General features: G+C 51.9%; 1 protein-coding gene across 1 annotated transcript in view; it reads right to left on the bottom strand.

The window, feature by feature from the left end:
• Nucleotides 1–16,888, bottom strand: part of PRMT3 (protein arginine methyltransferase 3) — a 150,250-nt gene that overhangs the window by 59,280 nt on the left and 74,082 nt on the right. The window contains exon 10 of the mRNA XM_088458938.1: nt 16,728–16,827. Coding sequence (XP_088315064.1) covers nt 16,728–16,827 — 100 coding nt within the window. The remainder of the gene's footprint in view (nt 1–16,727; nt 16,828–16,888) is intronic.

The raw sequence follows: 16,888 nt of genomic DNA, 5'->3' as shown, positions 1-16,888 counted from the left end.
ACTGCAAGTACCACTAAGACACACCACGTACTGGGCACTGAGATACGTACTCCATCATAAAGCAACACTCAGAACTGCAAGTACCACTAAGACACACCACGTACTGGGCACTGAGATACGTACTCCACCATAAAGCAACACTCAGAACTGCAAGTACCACTAAGACACACCACGTACTGGGCACTGAGATACATATTCCATCATAAAGCAACACTCCGAACTGCAAATACCACTAAGACACGCCACGTACTGGGCACTGAGATACGTACTCCATCATAAAGCAACACTCAGAACTGCAAGTACCACTAAGACACACCACGTACTGGGCACTGAGATACATATTCCATCATAAAGCAACACTCCGAACTGCAAATACCACTAAGACACGCCACGTACTGGGCACTGAGATACGTACTCCATCATAAAGCAACACTCCGAACTGCAAGTACCACTAAGACACACCACGTACTGAGCACTGAGATATGTACTCTATTGCTCACACACACAAACACAGATCTATATTCTATGGTCTTGTGCTGTAATTTATGTATTGATTTACGGGACAATGAAAATAAGCTCAGGTACCAGATTGTGGATAACCAGAATGCTAAATCAATATTAGATATAGGTTTTCTTACTGGTATAGTTTACATATTGTACATACATACACACATACATACATACACACATACATACATACATGCTTCATTCATCAGCAGAGGCGAGGCGTTAGTATAACAAATACAGAACTAAAATGCAGTGAAACAAATATCTTAAATCACTTATACTGGAATTAACCCATTTACACAGTGAATGTATAGGGGCTCATCCTCATATACACGTGTGTTTTGCCTGTGATAATTTAATGCATTGCACTGTGGATCACAATTGAAATGAGTATCATTTCTTGCATCACAAGTTTGCGGATACATTTGCAATGTGGATGTGATAAATTATTGATTGCTTATGAGAAATGGAAGTAAAGTTTTCTGTACATTCGGACAGATGAACAAAGCCGGCGAGAGCAAGGTTTCGGGTTTTTACATTTGTTTTGTTTGCTGAAAGTTCTGCAACAGAAGTTTGTAGTTATGTCAAGGAAAGAGGTTATAAAGTACGGGCTGTCAGGGAGAGAAATATTCCTCTGTGGTCATTAAACTTCGTAATGAAGTGAAGAGCAAGTTACGCAGCCGTACTCCATCTCCCCAAACCCCCTATTCTTCCCTCAGACCACAATCATCACACATTTCCCATCCGGCCTTAGTACAAGCTGCGCAGTGCGGGAACATGGGACGAGAACGGCGGAGGTGATATATGTGCCCAATATGCAGCAGCGCTAATCACCTCCAGTGCCAGAAAATACACAGCAAGGACCTCGACAAAAAGACGCTCAGGTCTGTGGTCATCAAGTATTTATAGATGAATTTTATTTGCAGAGATCATTAAATAAGGAAAACAGTATACACAGGGACCTTGCTGAGCTTATAGTGCGTCCTCCATTGTGTCTCATTGAGCACCTATAGCCAGACTCAGAGACCCCCGACTTGTGTCACACAGTGCAATATTGTAAGACATACACTTGTTATAATATTAATAGGCTTCATTATTATTTAACCCATAAAAAGGTAGGAAATTGGTGTCTATAGCACATCTCATTTAAAACTTGTATCCCAAAAAGGAACTGAAGGCGTCTGTATAAACTGGGGTGGATTCTGTTGTGATACCCTGACTCTAATAGAGCCAGTTACTGTGCCCCTGGGTAACACCATGCTGCACTGCAGGGGGCAGATGTACAATGTGCAGAGAGTTAGATGTGGGAGGGACGTATCCTAGCTCAGAGCTACATTACAGTGTAAGGATAAAACAAAAGATATGGTAATAACTTACCTTTGTTATCTCTGTTTCTACGAAGTCCATAGGGTCCAGAGGGTTGACCTTGGGGGTATAGCTGGATCTGGATCCACGGGCACCACGCAGTTAAAGCTTTGCTGCTCCCAGGATGCACTTGGGTCCATCCTCCTCTATACCCCGCCCCCGGCCACAGGCACCTCAGTTGGTAAGCAGCTAAGGCCGGAGGAGGAGATTAAACAGAGAGAAGGAAGACTGGAACACACAAGAAACCATACTCACAGAAATGGGAGATGGAAAACCGGTGACCAGCCACACAGCCCATTTGAAGCCAGGTGCGTCAGGGCGGGCGCCCTGTGGACCCTATGGACTTCGTAGAAACCGAGATAATAAAGGTAAGTTCTTACCATATCTCTTGTTTTCTACTTCAGGGTCCATAGGGGGTCCACAGGGTTGACCTTGGGGATGTCCCAAAGCAGTTCAACTAAGGGCGGGGACGCTCCTGTGCTGAAAGGAGTACCCGGCGCCCAAAGGATGCATCCTGAGAGGCGAAGGTGTCAAACGCATAGAACCTCAAAAACGTTTGAATTGAAGACCAAGTGGCCGCCTTACACAGCTGAACAGCGGAGGCGCCACGTCTAGCAGCCAAAGAGGGACCCACAGAACGAGTGGAATGAGCCTTAACAGAGGCTGGCACAGGTAAACCCTCCTGTGCATAAGCCTCACAAATAATGGAACGAAGCCAACGGGCTAACGTTTGCTTGTTGGCAGGCCAACCCCTCTTGTGAAAACCGAAGAGGACAAACAAAGAATCCGACTTCCTAACCGAAGCAGTCCGATCCACATAGATTCTAAGTGCCCGGACTACATCTAAGGAAGCCTCACCAGCTGAAAGATCAGGCGACTGAAAAGCTGGCACAACAAGTTCCTGATTAATGTGGAACTTTGAGACCATTTTGGGCAAAAACTCAGGACGAGTGCGGAGCACCGGTCTGTCCTGATGAAAAATCAGAAAAGGGGAGCGACAGGAAAGCGCCCCCAACTCTGACACCCTCCTGGCAGAAGCAATTGCTAGGAGAAAAACGGTCTTGAACGTCAGCCACTTGAGGTCCACCACCCCAAGAGGCTCAAAAGGAGGACCCTGCAAGACCCGTAGCACCACCGCCAAGTCCCAAGGAGCCACAGGAGGCACGAAGGGTGGCTGGATCCTGAGAACACCCTGGAAAAAGGTGTGAACATCCGGTAGTGTAGCAATCCGTCGCTGAAACCACACGGACAAAGCAGACACATGAACCTTCAGAGAGGCCAGGCGTAAGCCGAGGTCCAAACCTGATTGAAGGAACTCCAAGATTCTGGAAACCCGGAACACCTGAGGATCATAGTTTCTGGATTCACACCACTGAAAGTAAGTGCGCCACATCCTGTGGTAAATCCGTGCGGAGGCAGGCTTGCGTGCCCTAAGCATGGTACCAATGACCGAACTGGAGAAACCCCTAGACCTCAAGACGGCTGTCTCAAGAGCAGCCGACCCAGATCCGGGTAAAGGCAGGGCCCTTGAGACAACAGGTCCCGACGCTGAGGAAGAAGGTACGGAGCGTCGATGGAGAGACACCTCAGATCGGAGTACCAAGGACGTCTGGGCCACGCCGGAGCAACCAGCACGAGCGTGCCGCCGTCCTGCTTGAATTTCCGCAGAATCCGAGGAAGTAAGGATATCGGAGGAAACAGATACGCCAGGTGAAACGTCCATTTCACCGACAGCGCGTCTACCAGACTGGCGCCTGCGTCTCTTGTCCTTGACCCGTAAACGGGCAACTTGTGATTGTGACGGGAGGCCATCAAGTCCAGCTCCGGCAGCCCCCACCTGTCTACGAGTAGCTGAAACACCTCTGGGTGAAGCGACCATTCCCCGGGATGCACGTCGTGACGGCTGAGGAAGTCCGCCTCCCAATTGAGGACTCCTGGAATGAAGACTGCCGAGATCGCTGGAATGTGACACTCCGCCCAAGCAAGGATGCGAGACACCTCCGACATCGCTGCCCGACTGCGAGTTCCTCCTTGGTGGTTGATATACGCCACCGTGGTGGCGTTGTCAGACTGCACCTGAACCGCCCTTCCGTGAAGAGCGGGACCGGACGACTGCAGGGCCCGATAAACTGCCCGCAGTTCCAGAATGTTGATGGGAAGAAGAGCTTCTTCCGCAGACCAACGACCCTGAAGTGACAACAAGCCGGTCACTGCCCCCCAACCCCGAAGACTGGCATCCGTCGTGAGCAGGACCCAGTCCGGGATCCAAAAGGGGCGCCCCTCGACCAGATGAGCTGTCTGAAGCCACCAAGCCAAAGACTGCCGAACCTCCGGGGACAACACCAGCAACTGAGAGCAGATCCGGTGAGGTAACCCGTTCCATTCCGATAGAATCAGCCCCTGCAGGGGCCGGGAATGGAACTGGGCAAATTCCACCATGTCGAATGTTGACACCATGGAGCCCAAAACCCTCATAGCCGAATGGACCGACAAGCGGCAACTGCTCAGGCAACTGTGTATCCTCAGCTGCAGAGAGGAGACCTTCTCCGGGGTCAGGAAGATCCTTTGCTGACGAGAATCCAGCAGGGCTCCCAAATGAACCATCCGCTGAGATGGAATCAGGGAGGACTTTTTCCAATTTATCAGCCACCCATGCGCTTGCAGGCAAGCGACCGTCAAGTGGAGATGTTGAAGCAGTACCTCCGGGGAACTCGCCAGCAACAGGAGGTCGTCCAGATACGGTAGTAGCCGTACATTCTGGTTCCGAAGATGTGCGGCCATGACCGCCATAATCTTCGTGAACACCCTCGGTGCCGTGGAGAGACCAAAGGGTAGCGCCCGGAACTGGTAATGGTGTTGAAGGATAGCGAACCTCAGATACCGCTGGTGCGAAGGTGCTATCGGAACATGGAGGTAGGCGTCCTGGATATCCAGGGACACCATGTAATCCCCCGGTTCCATCGCCAGAATGATGGAACGTAACGTTTCCATCCTGAACTTGGGAACTCTGAGGAATTTGTTCAGAGACTTCAAGTTGAGGATAGGGCGATGAGAACCATTGGGTTTCCGCACCAGAAACAGAGAAGAATAGTACCCCGTCCCTCGTTGTAATTGAGGAATGGGAACAATGACACCTGCTGTCAGCAAGGACTGTATAGCTTCCTGAATCTGTAAAGACTTGGTCGTATCCTGAGAAGGACTCGTGCAGAAAAACTGGTGGGGCGGTCTGTGCCGGAAAGACAGGGCGTACCCCTGGGAGACCACTTCTCGAACCCAGGCATCCGTGGTGGTATTGTGCCAGCACTGGGCAAATAAAAGAAGTCGGCCTCCCACTCTGGGGTCCCCCAGAGGGAGGCCCGTCCCATCAGGCAGAAGGTTTATCCTCCTGTTTGGAAGAAGGACACCTGGCACTCCAGGCCTGCTTCTTGGGCTTAGAAGCGGCCTTGGACGTCGACTGCCTCGGGAAGGACTGACCTTTGGCCTTGCCCTGAACCCGAAAGGACCGAAAGGCAGAGCTCCGTACCTTGGTAGGTGCAGAAGCCGAAGGGAGAAAGGCTGACTTAGACTTAGCCAGAGTGTCTACAATTTTGTCCAAGTCTGGACCAAAAAGCAACTCCCCATTAAAAGGTAAGGCCTCCAGTCCCTTCTTGGAATCAGCGTCAGCTCTCCAAGATCTCAGCCACAAGGACCGACGTGCCGACACCGCTGCAGCCGACACCCGAGAGGTCAGCAGGCTTGCATCTAACGATGCTTCTCCAATGTAGGAAGTCGCATCCCTCATTTGGCCTATCAACGCTCTCTGGATCTCCGGAGAATCCTCCGGAAAGGTATCCTCCAAAGCATTGGCCCAGCTCTCGATGGCCTTAGCCACCCAAGAGATGGCCATGGACGGACGGGCCACTGCCCCCGAGAGTAGATAGACTTTAAACAAGTCTCCACTTTCCTGTCCGTGGGATCTTTCAGGGAGGAGATCGACGGCAAAGGCAGAGTAGCGCTTTTAATCAAGCGGGTAACGTGGGAATCCACCGCAGGCGGAGTTTCCCACTTCCTGCAATGAGCCTCCGGAAACGGATAGTTGGAAGGCAATCGCTTCTGCGGTTGGAACCTCTTGCTGGGCAACTGCCAGGCCCCTGCCATATGATCAGTTAACTGGTCAGACAGGGGAAAAACCGTCGAAGTCACCTTGGCCTTCTTAAAGTTAGGGTACTTCGACCTGGGAGCCGGCACATCCTCCTCAATATGAAGGATGGCCCGCACTGCCCGAACCAACGCCGGCACATTGATGGAGGACTTAGCCTCCACCTCCTGGGCCCCGGCATCCGAGTCAGAGTCTTCATGGATCTCCCCGTCATCCGAAGACACGTCCGTGTCCGTGAACTGAGTCGCCAGTGAAGCCGGAACGGGTCGCTTGGACGCCCGTGGGGGCAAATCACTGTGCAACATAGATTGAAAGGCCGATGACGAAGCCGCCAGACTCTGAACAGAGCTGGAGAGAACGTCCACCCAAGGAGGGGGTACTGCCTGAGGATACCCCTGAAAAGGTACCATCGACTGCTGCGGCACCATGGGGGATTGCACGTATACAGGCAAACCCGCATAAGGAACCACAGTCTGAGACCCGGGAGGAGACTGCACCAGACGCGTCACACCCGGGGAACGGGGGATGGTAGGCAACGCCCTAGAAGGGGCCGCAGCCAGGACCGCAAGCCGGTCCGCGATCGACGCCAGGACTTGCGTAAACATCGCCCACGGAGGATCCTGCGCCACCGGGGGTTTAGAGGGACCAGGTACCAGCTGGCACCGCCCGCACAGACCGTCTTGAGACAAATCTGCCCCTGTCAACCCCTGCCGAACAGCGTCGGCAGGAAAAAAGCACAGGAGCCTCGGAGCGCACATTCATCAGACATGACACAAACTTCTCGCAATAAAAGCGTATCACCGAAACGAGGTAAGGCGTATAACACCCACGCACTCCCACGTATGCAACACAAACAGCCCACAATATGGTACTGAGGAGCACACCGCAGTATGTGACGGACCTCACAAATACGTAGATTTTTATAAGTGAGGTACACAGAAAGAACACCCCTTCCCCACGCACCTGCGGGCCGTAGGAGAAGGAAAGGGATAGGTAAAAAGCTGACAGTAAGTAGAAAAAGCACAGACAGCAGCACTAGCAAAAGTCACATACCATGCAGAGAAGTTATACTCACTGCACCTTCCGCTACAATCAACCTCCCAGATTCAGTGTCTGGGAGGGCTATAGCGCTGCGAACACTGTCCTGTTCAGGGGAGAGGTACGCAGGGGGACTGGTCCACTGTAAGCCTGCCTGGGAGCTCTGCGATGCTGCATGAAGATGGCCGCCGGAGAGCACAGAGGAGGAGTGGCCAGGAGAGCACAGCCCAGCGACGCCAGCACACATGAGAGAAGGCGCGCTGGGCTGAGGAGAGGAGCGCTGAAGCAGGGAAGGCTGCCTCCCCTGCTAGTATGAAACCCCCAGGGAAGCCGGTTCCCCGCCGGTCTTACACCCTGGAGGTCAGCAGACACGCGGGGTATTCCACAGAGGGGGGAGCCCACCGCCGGTCTGTCCCCAGAGACCGGCGGCTACAAGACTGCATAATCCCCGCGCACAGCGCAAAGCGCTGCACGCGGCTTACCTGGCCCCTTCAGTCCGGCAGCAGTCCTTGGGAGGTCCCGGAGCCACGCTAGTACTGACTCCGGGGTCCCGCTGCGATCCCCGGATCAGTACCAGAGTCGCAGCGCCAGCGGGGCTTGGTGGAGCGGCAGCGTGGACGTCCAGATGGACAGTCCCTTGCTGCCGCTCTGAAGAGTAAAAAATAAAATAATAAATCTTCTATCTTCTTTTTTTTTTTTTTAAATAAATAAATAAAGCTTAGGGGCTGCTTATGCAGCCCCAATGCGCAGGGTGACCCGACTCCGGCCGGGCACCAACTTAAACTGAGGTGCCTGTGGCCGGGGGCGGGGTATAGAGGAGGACGGACCCAAGTGCATCCTGGGAGCAGCAAAGCTTTAACTGCGTGGTGCCCGCGGATCCAGATCCAGCTATACCCCCAAGGTCAACCCTGTGGACCCCCTATGGACCCTGAAGTAGAAAGCTGCCCAGCATGTGTGATACCCTGACTCTGATAGTGCCAGTAACTGTGCCCCTGGGTAACACTATGCTGCACTGCAGGGGGCAGATGTACAATGTGCAGAGAGTTAGATGTGGGAGGGACGTGTCCTAGCTCAGAGCTACATTACAGTGTAAGGATAAAGCTGCCCAGCATGTGTGATACCCTGACTCTGATAGAGCCAGTAACTGTGCCCCTGGGTAACACCGTGCTGCACTGCAGGGGGCAGATGTACAATGTGCAGAGAGTTAGATGTGGGAGGGACGTGTCCTAGCTCAGAGCTACATTACAGTGTAAGGATAAAGCTGCCCAGCATGTGTGATACCCTGACTCTGATAGAGCCAGTAACTGTGCCCCTGGGTAACACCATGCTGCACCGCAGGGGGCAGATGTACAGTGTGCAGAGAGTTAGATGTGGGAGGGACGTGTCCTAGCTCAGAGCTACATTACAGTGTAAGGATAAAGCTGCCCAGCATGTGTGATACCCTGACTCTGATAGAGCCAGTTACTGTGCCCCTGGGTAACACCATGCTGTACTGCAGGGGGCAGATGTACAATGTGCAGAGAGTTAGATGTGGGAGGGACGTGTCCTAGCTCAGAGCTACATTACAGTGTAAGGATAAAGCTGCCCAGCATGTGTGATACCCTGACTCTGATAGAGCCAGTAACTGTGCCCCTGGGTAACACCATGCTGCACCGCAGGGGGCAGATGTACAGTGTGCAGAGAGTTAGATGTGGGAGGGACGTGTCCTAGCTCAGAGCTACATTACAGTGTAAGGATAAAGCTGCCCAGCATGTGTGATACCCTGACTCTGATAGTGCCAGTAACTGTGCCTCTGGGTAACACTATGCTGCACTGCAGGGGGCAGATGTACAATGTGCAAAGAGTTAGATGTGGGAGGGACGTGTCCTAGCTCAGAGCTACATTACAGTGTAAGGATAAAGCTGCCCAGCATGTGTGATACCCTGACTCTGATAGAGCCAGTAACTGTGCCCCTGGGTAACACCATGCTGCACCGCAGGGGGCAGATGTACAGTGTGCAGAGAGTTAGATGTGGGAGGGACGTGTCCTAGCTCAGAGCTACATTACAGTGTAAGGATAAAGCTGCCCAGCATGTGTGATACCCTGACTCTGATAGTGCCAGTAACTGTGCCCCTGGGTAACACTATGCTGCACTGCAGGGGGCAGATGTACAATGTGCAAAGAGTTAGATGTGGGAGGGACGTGTCCTAGCTCAGAGCTACATTACAGTGTAAGTATAAAGCTGCCCAGCATGTGTGATACCCTGACTCTGATAGTGCCAGTTACTGTGCCCCTGGGTAACACCATGCTGCACTGCAGGGGGCAGATGTAACATGTGCAGGGAGAGTTAGATGTGGGAGGGACGTGTCCTAGCTCAGAGCTACATTACAGTGTAAGGATAAAGCTGCCCAGCATGTGTGATACCCTGACTCTGATAGTGCCAGTAACTGTGCCCCTGGGTAACACTATGCTGCACTGCAGGGGGCAGATGTACAATGTGCAAAGAGTTAGATGTGGGAGGGACGTGTCCTAGCTCAGAGCTACATTACAGTGTAAGTATAAAGCTGCCCAGCATGTGTGATACCCTGACTCTGATAGTGCCAGTTACTGTGCCCCTGGGTAACACCATGCTGCACTGCAGGGGGCAGATGTAACATGTGCAGGGAGAGTTAGATGTGGGAGGGACGTGTCCTAGCTCAGAGCTACATTACAGTGTAAGGATAAAGCTGCCCAGCATGTGTGATACCCCGACTCTGATAGTGCCAGTAACTGTGCCCCTGGGTAACACTATGCTGCACTGCAGGGGGCAGATGTACAATGTGCAAAGAGTTAGATGTGGGAGGGACGTGTCCTAGCTCAGAGCTACATTACAGTGTAAGGATAAAGCTGCCCAGCATGTGTGATACCCTGACTCTGATAGTGCCAGTAACTGTGCCCCTGGGTAACACTATGCTGCACTGCAGGGGGCAGATGTACAATGTGCAAAGAGTTAGATGTGGGAGGGACGTGTCCTAGCTCAGAGCTACATTACAGTGTAAGGATAAAGCTGCCCAGCATGTGTGATACCCCGACTCTGATAGTGCCAGTAACTGTGCCCCTGGGTAACACTATGCTGCACTGCAGGGGGCAGATGTACAATGTGCAAAGAGTTAGATGTGGGAGGGACGTGTCCTAGCTCAGAGCTACATTACAGTGTAAGGATAAAGCTGCCCAGCATGTGTGATACCCTGACTCTGATAGTGCCAGTAACTGTGCCCCTGGGTAACACTATGCTGCACTGCAGGGGGCAGATGTACAATGTGCAAAGAGTTAGATGTGGGAGGGACGTGTCCTAGCTCAGAGCTACATTACAGTGTAAGGATAAAGCTGCCCAGCATGTGTGATACCCTGACTCTGATAGAGCCAGTAACTGTGCCCCTGGGTAACACCGTGCTGCACTGCAGGGGGCAGATGTAACATGTGCAGGGAGAGTTAGATTTGAGAGTGGAGTGTCCTTGTCCAAATCTAAATTGCAGTGTAAGGATAAAGCTGTTCAGCGTCTGAGGGCTACATGCAGAATCAACTGGTATTTACCCTGCATGCAAATATAGTTACTGTACTTGCTTTTTTTTTGCTTTGCTCTCAACTTGGAATCAGTCCCATTATGTGCAACAGAAGAGCCATACAATACAGAGCAGACCCCTATTAATTGTATTACTATGTTTCACAAATTAGTCAATAAGAAAATCTCCAACATAACTAAATCCTGCTCAACTTGCTACATAACTCGGTCTGTGATTACCTGCTGCCTCCATTCCCCTCATCACATCATGTCACTGCCCCTGTCACATGCAGCCCTGTCCTCACTGACACATCACTCATCTCCTGATATACTCTGTGCTGCTGGGGACCCTGCTCCTCCCACTATATAACTCTCAGTCTGTGGCTTCCTGCTGCCTCCATTCCCCTCCTCACATCATGTCACTGCCCCTGTCACATGAAGCTCTGTCCTCACTGACACATCACTCATCTCCTGATATACTCTGTGCTGATTTGTACGGCTTTTCTAACCCCATCACAAGCCTCACAGAGGAACAGGGGAGAGGACAATACCCCTAAACCAAATTCATCCCAAAATAACATGAAATCCTGTTGCTGGTCTCTCCGTGTCAGACGCAGTGAGACGCTCCCTTGGCACAATGTTAGGTAAGTGACGCTGTTCGTGGTGCTGAATTGAGCCGACTTCTCCCACATGTGGCGTCAAACAGAATGTGATTTCACAGGCTACTACCCCAACCTGTAGGGGGTGCCAGCTCAGATGTGAATTATACCTGACTGTTTCCCAAAATGCTTAGGGGCATCATCCCACTCCCCAAATAAAGAGCAGTATACAGATTTCAAAATTAATTACTGCAAATATTGTGCTCTAGCCAGGTATGCGAGGAATGGTAATAGGCAGGGAAAGGCCGGAGCGTTATCAGGTTCCTGCAACATCAAAGTACACTAATTACAGAGCGACGTGATAAGTTACACTACACAGGAAGATTACGGTGCATGGGCCGGTATAGCGCTGAGACACACGTACACATATCTCTATGTTATACATGTGACATATTCTCTATCACCATCACGCTATCTGGTGGGTCCCCGATGGCATTTTACTCTCCTGACAGGAATGAATAAAGCTACGAAGCTGATAGCGAACAGCTGCCGGCACATAAACACGAGCGCTAATTCCACCAATGGTCCTAAAAGCAGCATCAAACAGACCGCCTGCGCAGGGAAAAACAGCCGTATATCACCGTAGTGACCGCAATTTACAATATGGCAGCTCGAAAACAAAGCAATCGTGAAAGTTTAATAGGTAAAATAATTTTCTTTTTATTTCTTTATTTAAATGCTTCAGTTTGGGATGAAAATACAAGTTCTGCTGCTTTAATATCAGTAATGCAAAAGCTCTCAGGGCATGCTGGGACCTGTAGTGCCAAAGCAAAAGGACAGCCTTATTCAGTGTACAACAGGGATTGTGCAGGATCCGTATTGCGCATGTGCAAGTCTCCCTCTGCGAGATCGCTCGCAGTTTCCCCAAGCCAAACTTCGAGGGACAGGCTGCGGGCTTGGCCTCCGTTCCAGGAAATGGGGGAGTCTTCCGGGTACTGAGCTGCGAGGGTATGCAATCGGGAAGCCGACTGCCTAAATACCGGCAGCCGGCTTCTCAACTGTCATATCCCGGTAAAGGTGAAATGCCGGGCGTCTAGATGTAGATGCCCGCATTTCCCCGACGCCGGGAGACCGGGGCCCGGCATCCCGATCGAAGAGATGCCGGGCGCCGCAGGCGGACAGCTGCGGGGGGGGGAGGGTTAGGTTTAGGGCTCCCGTGGGGTACTTAAGGTTAGGCACCCCCTCGGGAGGGTTAGGCTAGGGGGAGGGAGGGTTAGGCACCCCCGGGGGGATTTAGGATTAGGCACCCCCCCGGGGGACTTAGGTTTAGGCAGCGGGGAAGGGGGTGATTAGGGTTAGGCATGCCCCCGGGGGACTTAGGTTTAGGTAGCAGGGAAGGGGGTGGTTAGGGTTAGGCACAGAGGGGGGATTAGGGTTAGGCAGTTGGGGGGGAAGTTAGGGTTAGGCACCCGTAAGGAGGGTTAGGGTTAGGGGGGTTAGGTTAGGTTAGTAGATACTCACCTATCCACGATCGGGATTTCCAGCGCTGTCGGGCTTCCGCTGCTTCGAACTCTGCTCATGTCGGGTTGCCGCTGTATTTCATACCCATTCCAGCTGCGAGGCCTGAGGGCTACTCAGATGGCCGATGGTCTCTGAAAGATCCGATGCTACATTTTAGGATGCAGCACTCGGATCTGCGATGAAGTCGGGATGCGTCTATTTGCAGAAGATATTAGTTGTATGTGCAATACCGTTCAATCTGAATCACAACCTATAATCCCAAAATAATTTTGTCATTCCGAAATTTGGGGATTACCGGGCTCCAATCTCGGGATTCCGAGATGCATGTTAGGATTGAGATCAAGGGAAAATAGGATAATAAACTAATTCTATTTATACATCCTCTCTGCCGTCCCTCTCCCCCCTCCTGTCCTCTCTGCCCTCCCTCACCCCCCTCCTGTCCTCTCTGCCCTCCCTCTCCCCCTCCTGTCCTCTCTGCCCTCCCTCTCCCCCTCCTGTCCTCCCTCTCCCCCTCCTGTCCTCTCTGCCCTCCCTCTCCCCCTCCTGTCCACTCTGCCGTCCCTCTCCCCCTCCTGTCCCCTCTGCCGTCCCTCTCCCCCTCCTGTCCCCTCTGCCGTCCCTCTCCCCCTCCTGTCCCCTCTGCCGTCCCTCTCCCCCTCCTGTCCCCTCTGCCGTCCTTCTCCCCCTCCTGTCCCCTCTGCCGTCCCTCTCCCCCTCCTGTCCCCTCTGCCGTCCCTCTCCCCCTCCTGTCCCCTCTGCCGTCCCTCTCCCCCTCCTGTCCCCTCTGCCGTCCCTCTGCCGTCCCTCTCCTGTCTTCTCTGCCGTCCCTCTCCCCCTCCTGACATCTCTGCCGTCCCTCTCCCCCTCCTGTCCTCTCTGCCCTCCCTCTCCCCCTCCTGTCCTCTCTGCCCTCCCTCTCCCCCTCCTGTCCTCCCTCTCCCCCTCCTGTCCTCTCTGCCCTCCCTCTCCCCCTCCTGACATCTCTGCCCTCCCTCTCCCCCTCCTGTCCTCTCTGCCGTCCCTCTACCCCCTCCTGTCCTCTCTGCCGTCCCTCTACCCCCTCCTGTCCTCTCTGCCGTCCCTCTACCCCCTCCTGTCCTCTCTGCCGTCCCTCTACCCCCTCCTGTCCTCTCTGCCGTCCCTCTACCCCCTCCTGTCCTCTCTGCCGTCCCTCTACCCCCTCCTGTCCTCTCTGCCGTCCCTCTACCCCCTCCTGTCCTCTCTGCCGTCCCTCTACCCCCTCCTGTCCTCTCTGCCGTCCCTCTACCCCCTCCTGTCCTCTCTGCCGTCCCTCTACCCCCTCCTGTCCTCTCTGCCGTCCCTCTACCCCCTCCTGTCCTCTCTGCCCTCCCTCTCCCCCTCCTGCCCTCTCTGCCGTCCCTCTCCCCCTCCTGCCCTCTCTGCCGTCTCCCCCCCCCCTCCTGCCCTCTCTGCCGTCCCTCTCCCTCTCCTGTCCTCTCTGCCCCCAAATACTGTCACTTAATTTACCCCTGTACAGCGCTGCAGATATCCTGTGGTGTCATTTAATAATATCATGATTGGACACGTGTCGTGTTTATCGCCAATACCGATGCGAGTGCTGTCATTGTGGACAGATTTGCGCTAAGGTCTGGGTACAAATATAGCAACAAAGCAGAACAGTTATTGCACAAGAACTATACAAATAAGCAAATGCACTCGGAAGCTAAAGCTGCCTGAGGATGAGCTCCCCCAAATCTCCATTTTTACCAGCAGAGTACACCGTGCGCAGGATTTTGTGGACTGAAGTAATATACCTGAGAATACAGCCTAACAATGCAGCAGGAGACCGGGATGCCAAAGAGAAATTTAGTACCCGACGCGGAGCTGAACGCAGATCGGACGTATATTCTCCCACGTTGCGTGCGTGGAAATGAATCCGCGTATTCGCCGCCTGTCTGCAGCGCTGTAAGGATCCGTGCGGAGCAACTAACCACAATCCGTACACTTGGCTACATCAGGATCGGGTGCACTTACACCAAGCAATAGTTATGTAGCTGGAGACATACCTGTGCTTAAACCCAGCTCCGCACAGGCCGCTGTTCCGTCACCACATCCGCGCTGAGAACGCCCCAACATGCCCCGCCATCACAGGCAGAGATGCGACACTACATCACTCACGCTTGTGTGCACTCAGCTCTGGAGAATATTATGTGTGAGGACACGATATATACAAGTGAGAGTACCTTCAACTCAGCATCAGGCCCTTAATTGGATCGGCGGCCACTGATTCCTAGAAGTTCCTAGGGGTATATTTACTAAAGTGCTGGTTTATAGAAGTGGAGATGTTGCCCATAGCAACCACTCAGGTTTTACTTAACATTTAACTAGCACCTTATAGACGATAATAGCTAGAATTTGATTGGTTGCTATGGGCAACATCTTCACTTCTAAAAACTCTCACTATAGTAAATATACTCCCTAGTCTCTATCGGTGCGACAGATCCCCCCAATGCTGCTGAATTCACACGAGCAAGACACTAAGGTACCAATAGTGAGCTTAGACAACTCTGTGATGAGTGTGACCAGTTTTATGTCCATAATGGTGCGTGGAAGTTTTACACCCATCTAAAAACAATACAAAATAAACCCTGCAGTACGAATTCTGACAAGTAATGATGTAAAGAAGCTTTTTCCTAAGAATTCGGTATCGGGACAGGAACTCGCAGCGCAGACAACAATACTGCGAGTAGTCGGTAACCTGTACAAAAATCAGGCGCCGATATCACAGCTACCTGAGCTCTGACACTAGAGAACCACGTGGGTCTCGTAGCGGAGATAAAATGTGCAGAATAATGCAGATGTATTCCGCAGCTAGTACAGACCCTGACACAACACCCAATATTCACATTGATATTCAGAAGATAAGAAGATTAATGGACCCTGCGAAAAGGCTCATTGCAGAACAGACGTACGCCAGGGATAACAGCTCGCCGAGGAGACGACAAGACAATGTTCTGTAAGCTCAGGAAAGGAATATTAAACAGACTCAATATCAATATACTTCGCATTCACCATATGTTTTAAAGGGGTTTATCACCTCTTTTGGGGGTTATACCAATGTCCTATCACCCGTTAAGCACATTGGTGGAGTAGCTTCCCTGGGACCACCATCATTTACCCCCAACATTCGCACATCAGGTACCAAGGTAAAGAAAGCCCTAGCTCTGATCTGCTGAAATCAGACCCCCAACTTCCCATTTCTGGCCAAAGCTCTGCACATTGCCATGTGCGTGAAGCCCCTTTTTCCAGGTCCGATGTTTGGGACACTTGGGAGGTCTATGTCTGTGACCTGGAAACTCTCCTGGGGAGTTTTATTTAACGGAGCAAACTAACAAGTGGTTCCCGATTGCGCAGCCATGGCACACCTCCAATCATGCGCCAGCTGGCATTATGACATATGGCTCCATCTACGGATTCACAAATGCCATCCGACAAAGGGCGCCGCAGCGCTGTAAGTACAGGACCCTGTTCCATTGAGCAAACGGTATCCCAGAGATGTCCACATCACCTCCCGCACTAACATCAGATTTCACTATAATCTGCCTGGGAGAAGCCACTATCCCCAGTCTCATCACGCTGCACAGCACAGAGGCGAATAGACGGACACAGAAAACTTACCATGACGTTGCGCAGTAACCTGACTGCAACAAATGCTATCGAGTTGTGGTACTACCAGTCTCAGCAAATGCTACCACAAATTGTAGTGCCAAAACATCTTGAGAGCCACAAGTCGCCTAACCCCATACTTGCCAACTTCAGAGAAACCGCATTGATCGGCAGGACTTGAATAGAGCGTAGCTTGCAGCGCAATGGGTGGGGCTTTGTTCAATGAGTGGGTGTATAAGTTAATACTTGTATAACATTTTATAGACAACTACGGAATGTACAGATTGCGCAGTATAAACCTGTGCTCAAAATACACAATTCGTTACCTCTAATTCCCATTTTTAATAATCCAGGTCTCGGTTTGTGGATTCAGCTAGAATAATGTGAAAATTCCCTGTACAATCCGACTTACCATCCATTCAGATATAATTATATCCACGTTCTCAACCGGCAGAACAATCTCTTCTATTCTTCCTTTAATCAGCAAGATTCTATCTTCCAACTTATTCAACCTGAAAGCAACAATCAAACATTGCACAGTGTTAGTTTCAGACAGCGAGTACATTTATGCAG

The sequence above is a fragment of the Taudactylus pleione genome, unplaced genomic scaffold (assembly GCF_031769625.1).
Source record: "Taudactylus pleione unplaced genomic scaffold, aTauple2 ptg000875l, whole genome shotgun sequence".
Taxonomy (NCBI): domain Eukaryota; kingdom Metazoa; phylum Chordata; class Amphibia; order Anura; family Myobatrachidae; genus Taudactylus; species Taudactylus pleione.
The sequence above is the reverse complement of the archived record's forward strand: the minus strand, read 5'-3'. Positions and strand labels throughout refer to the sequence as shown.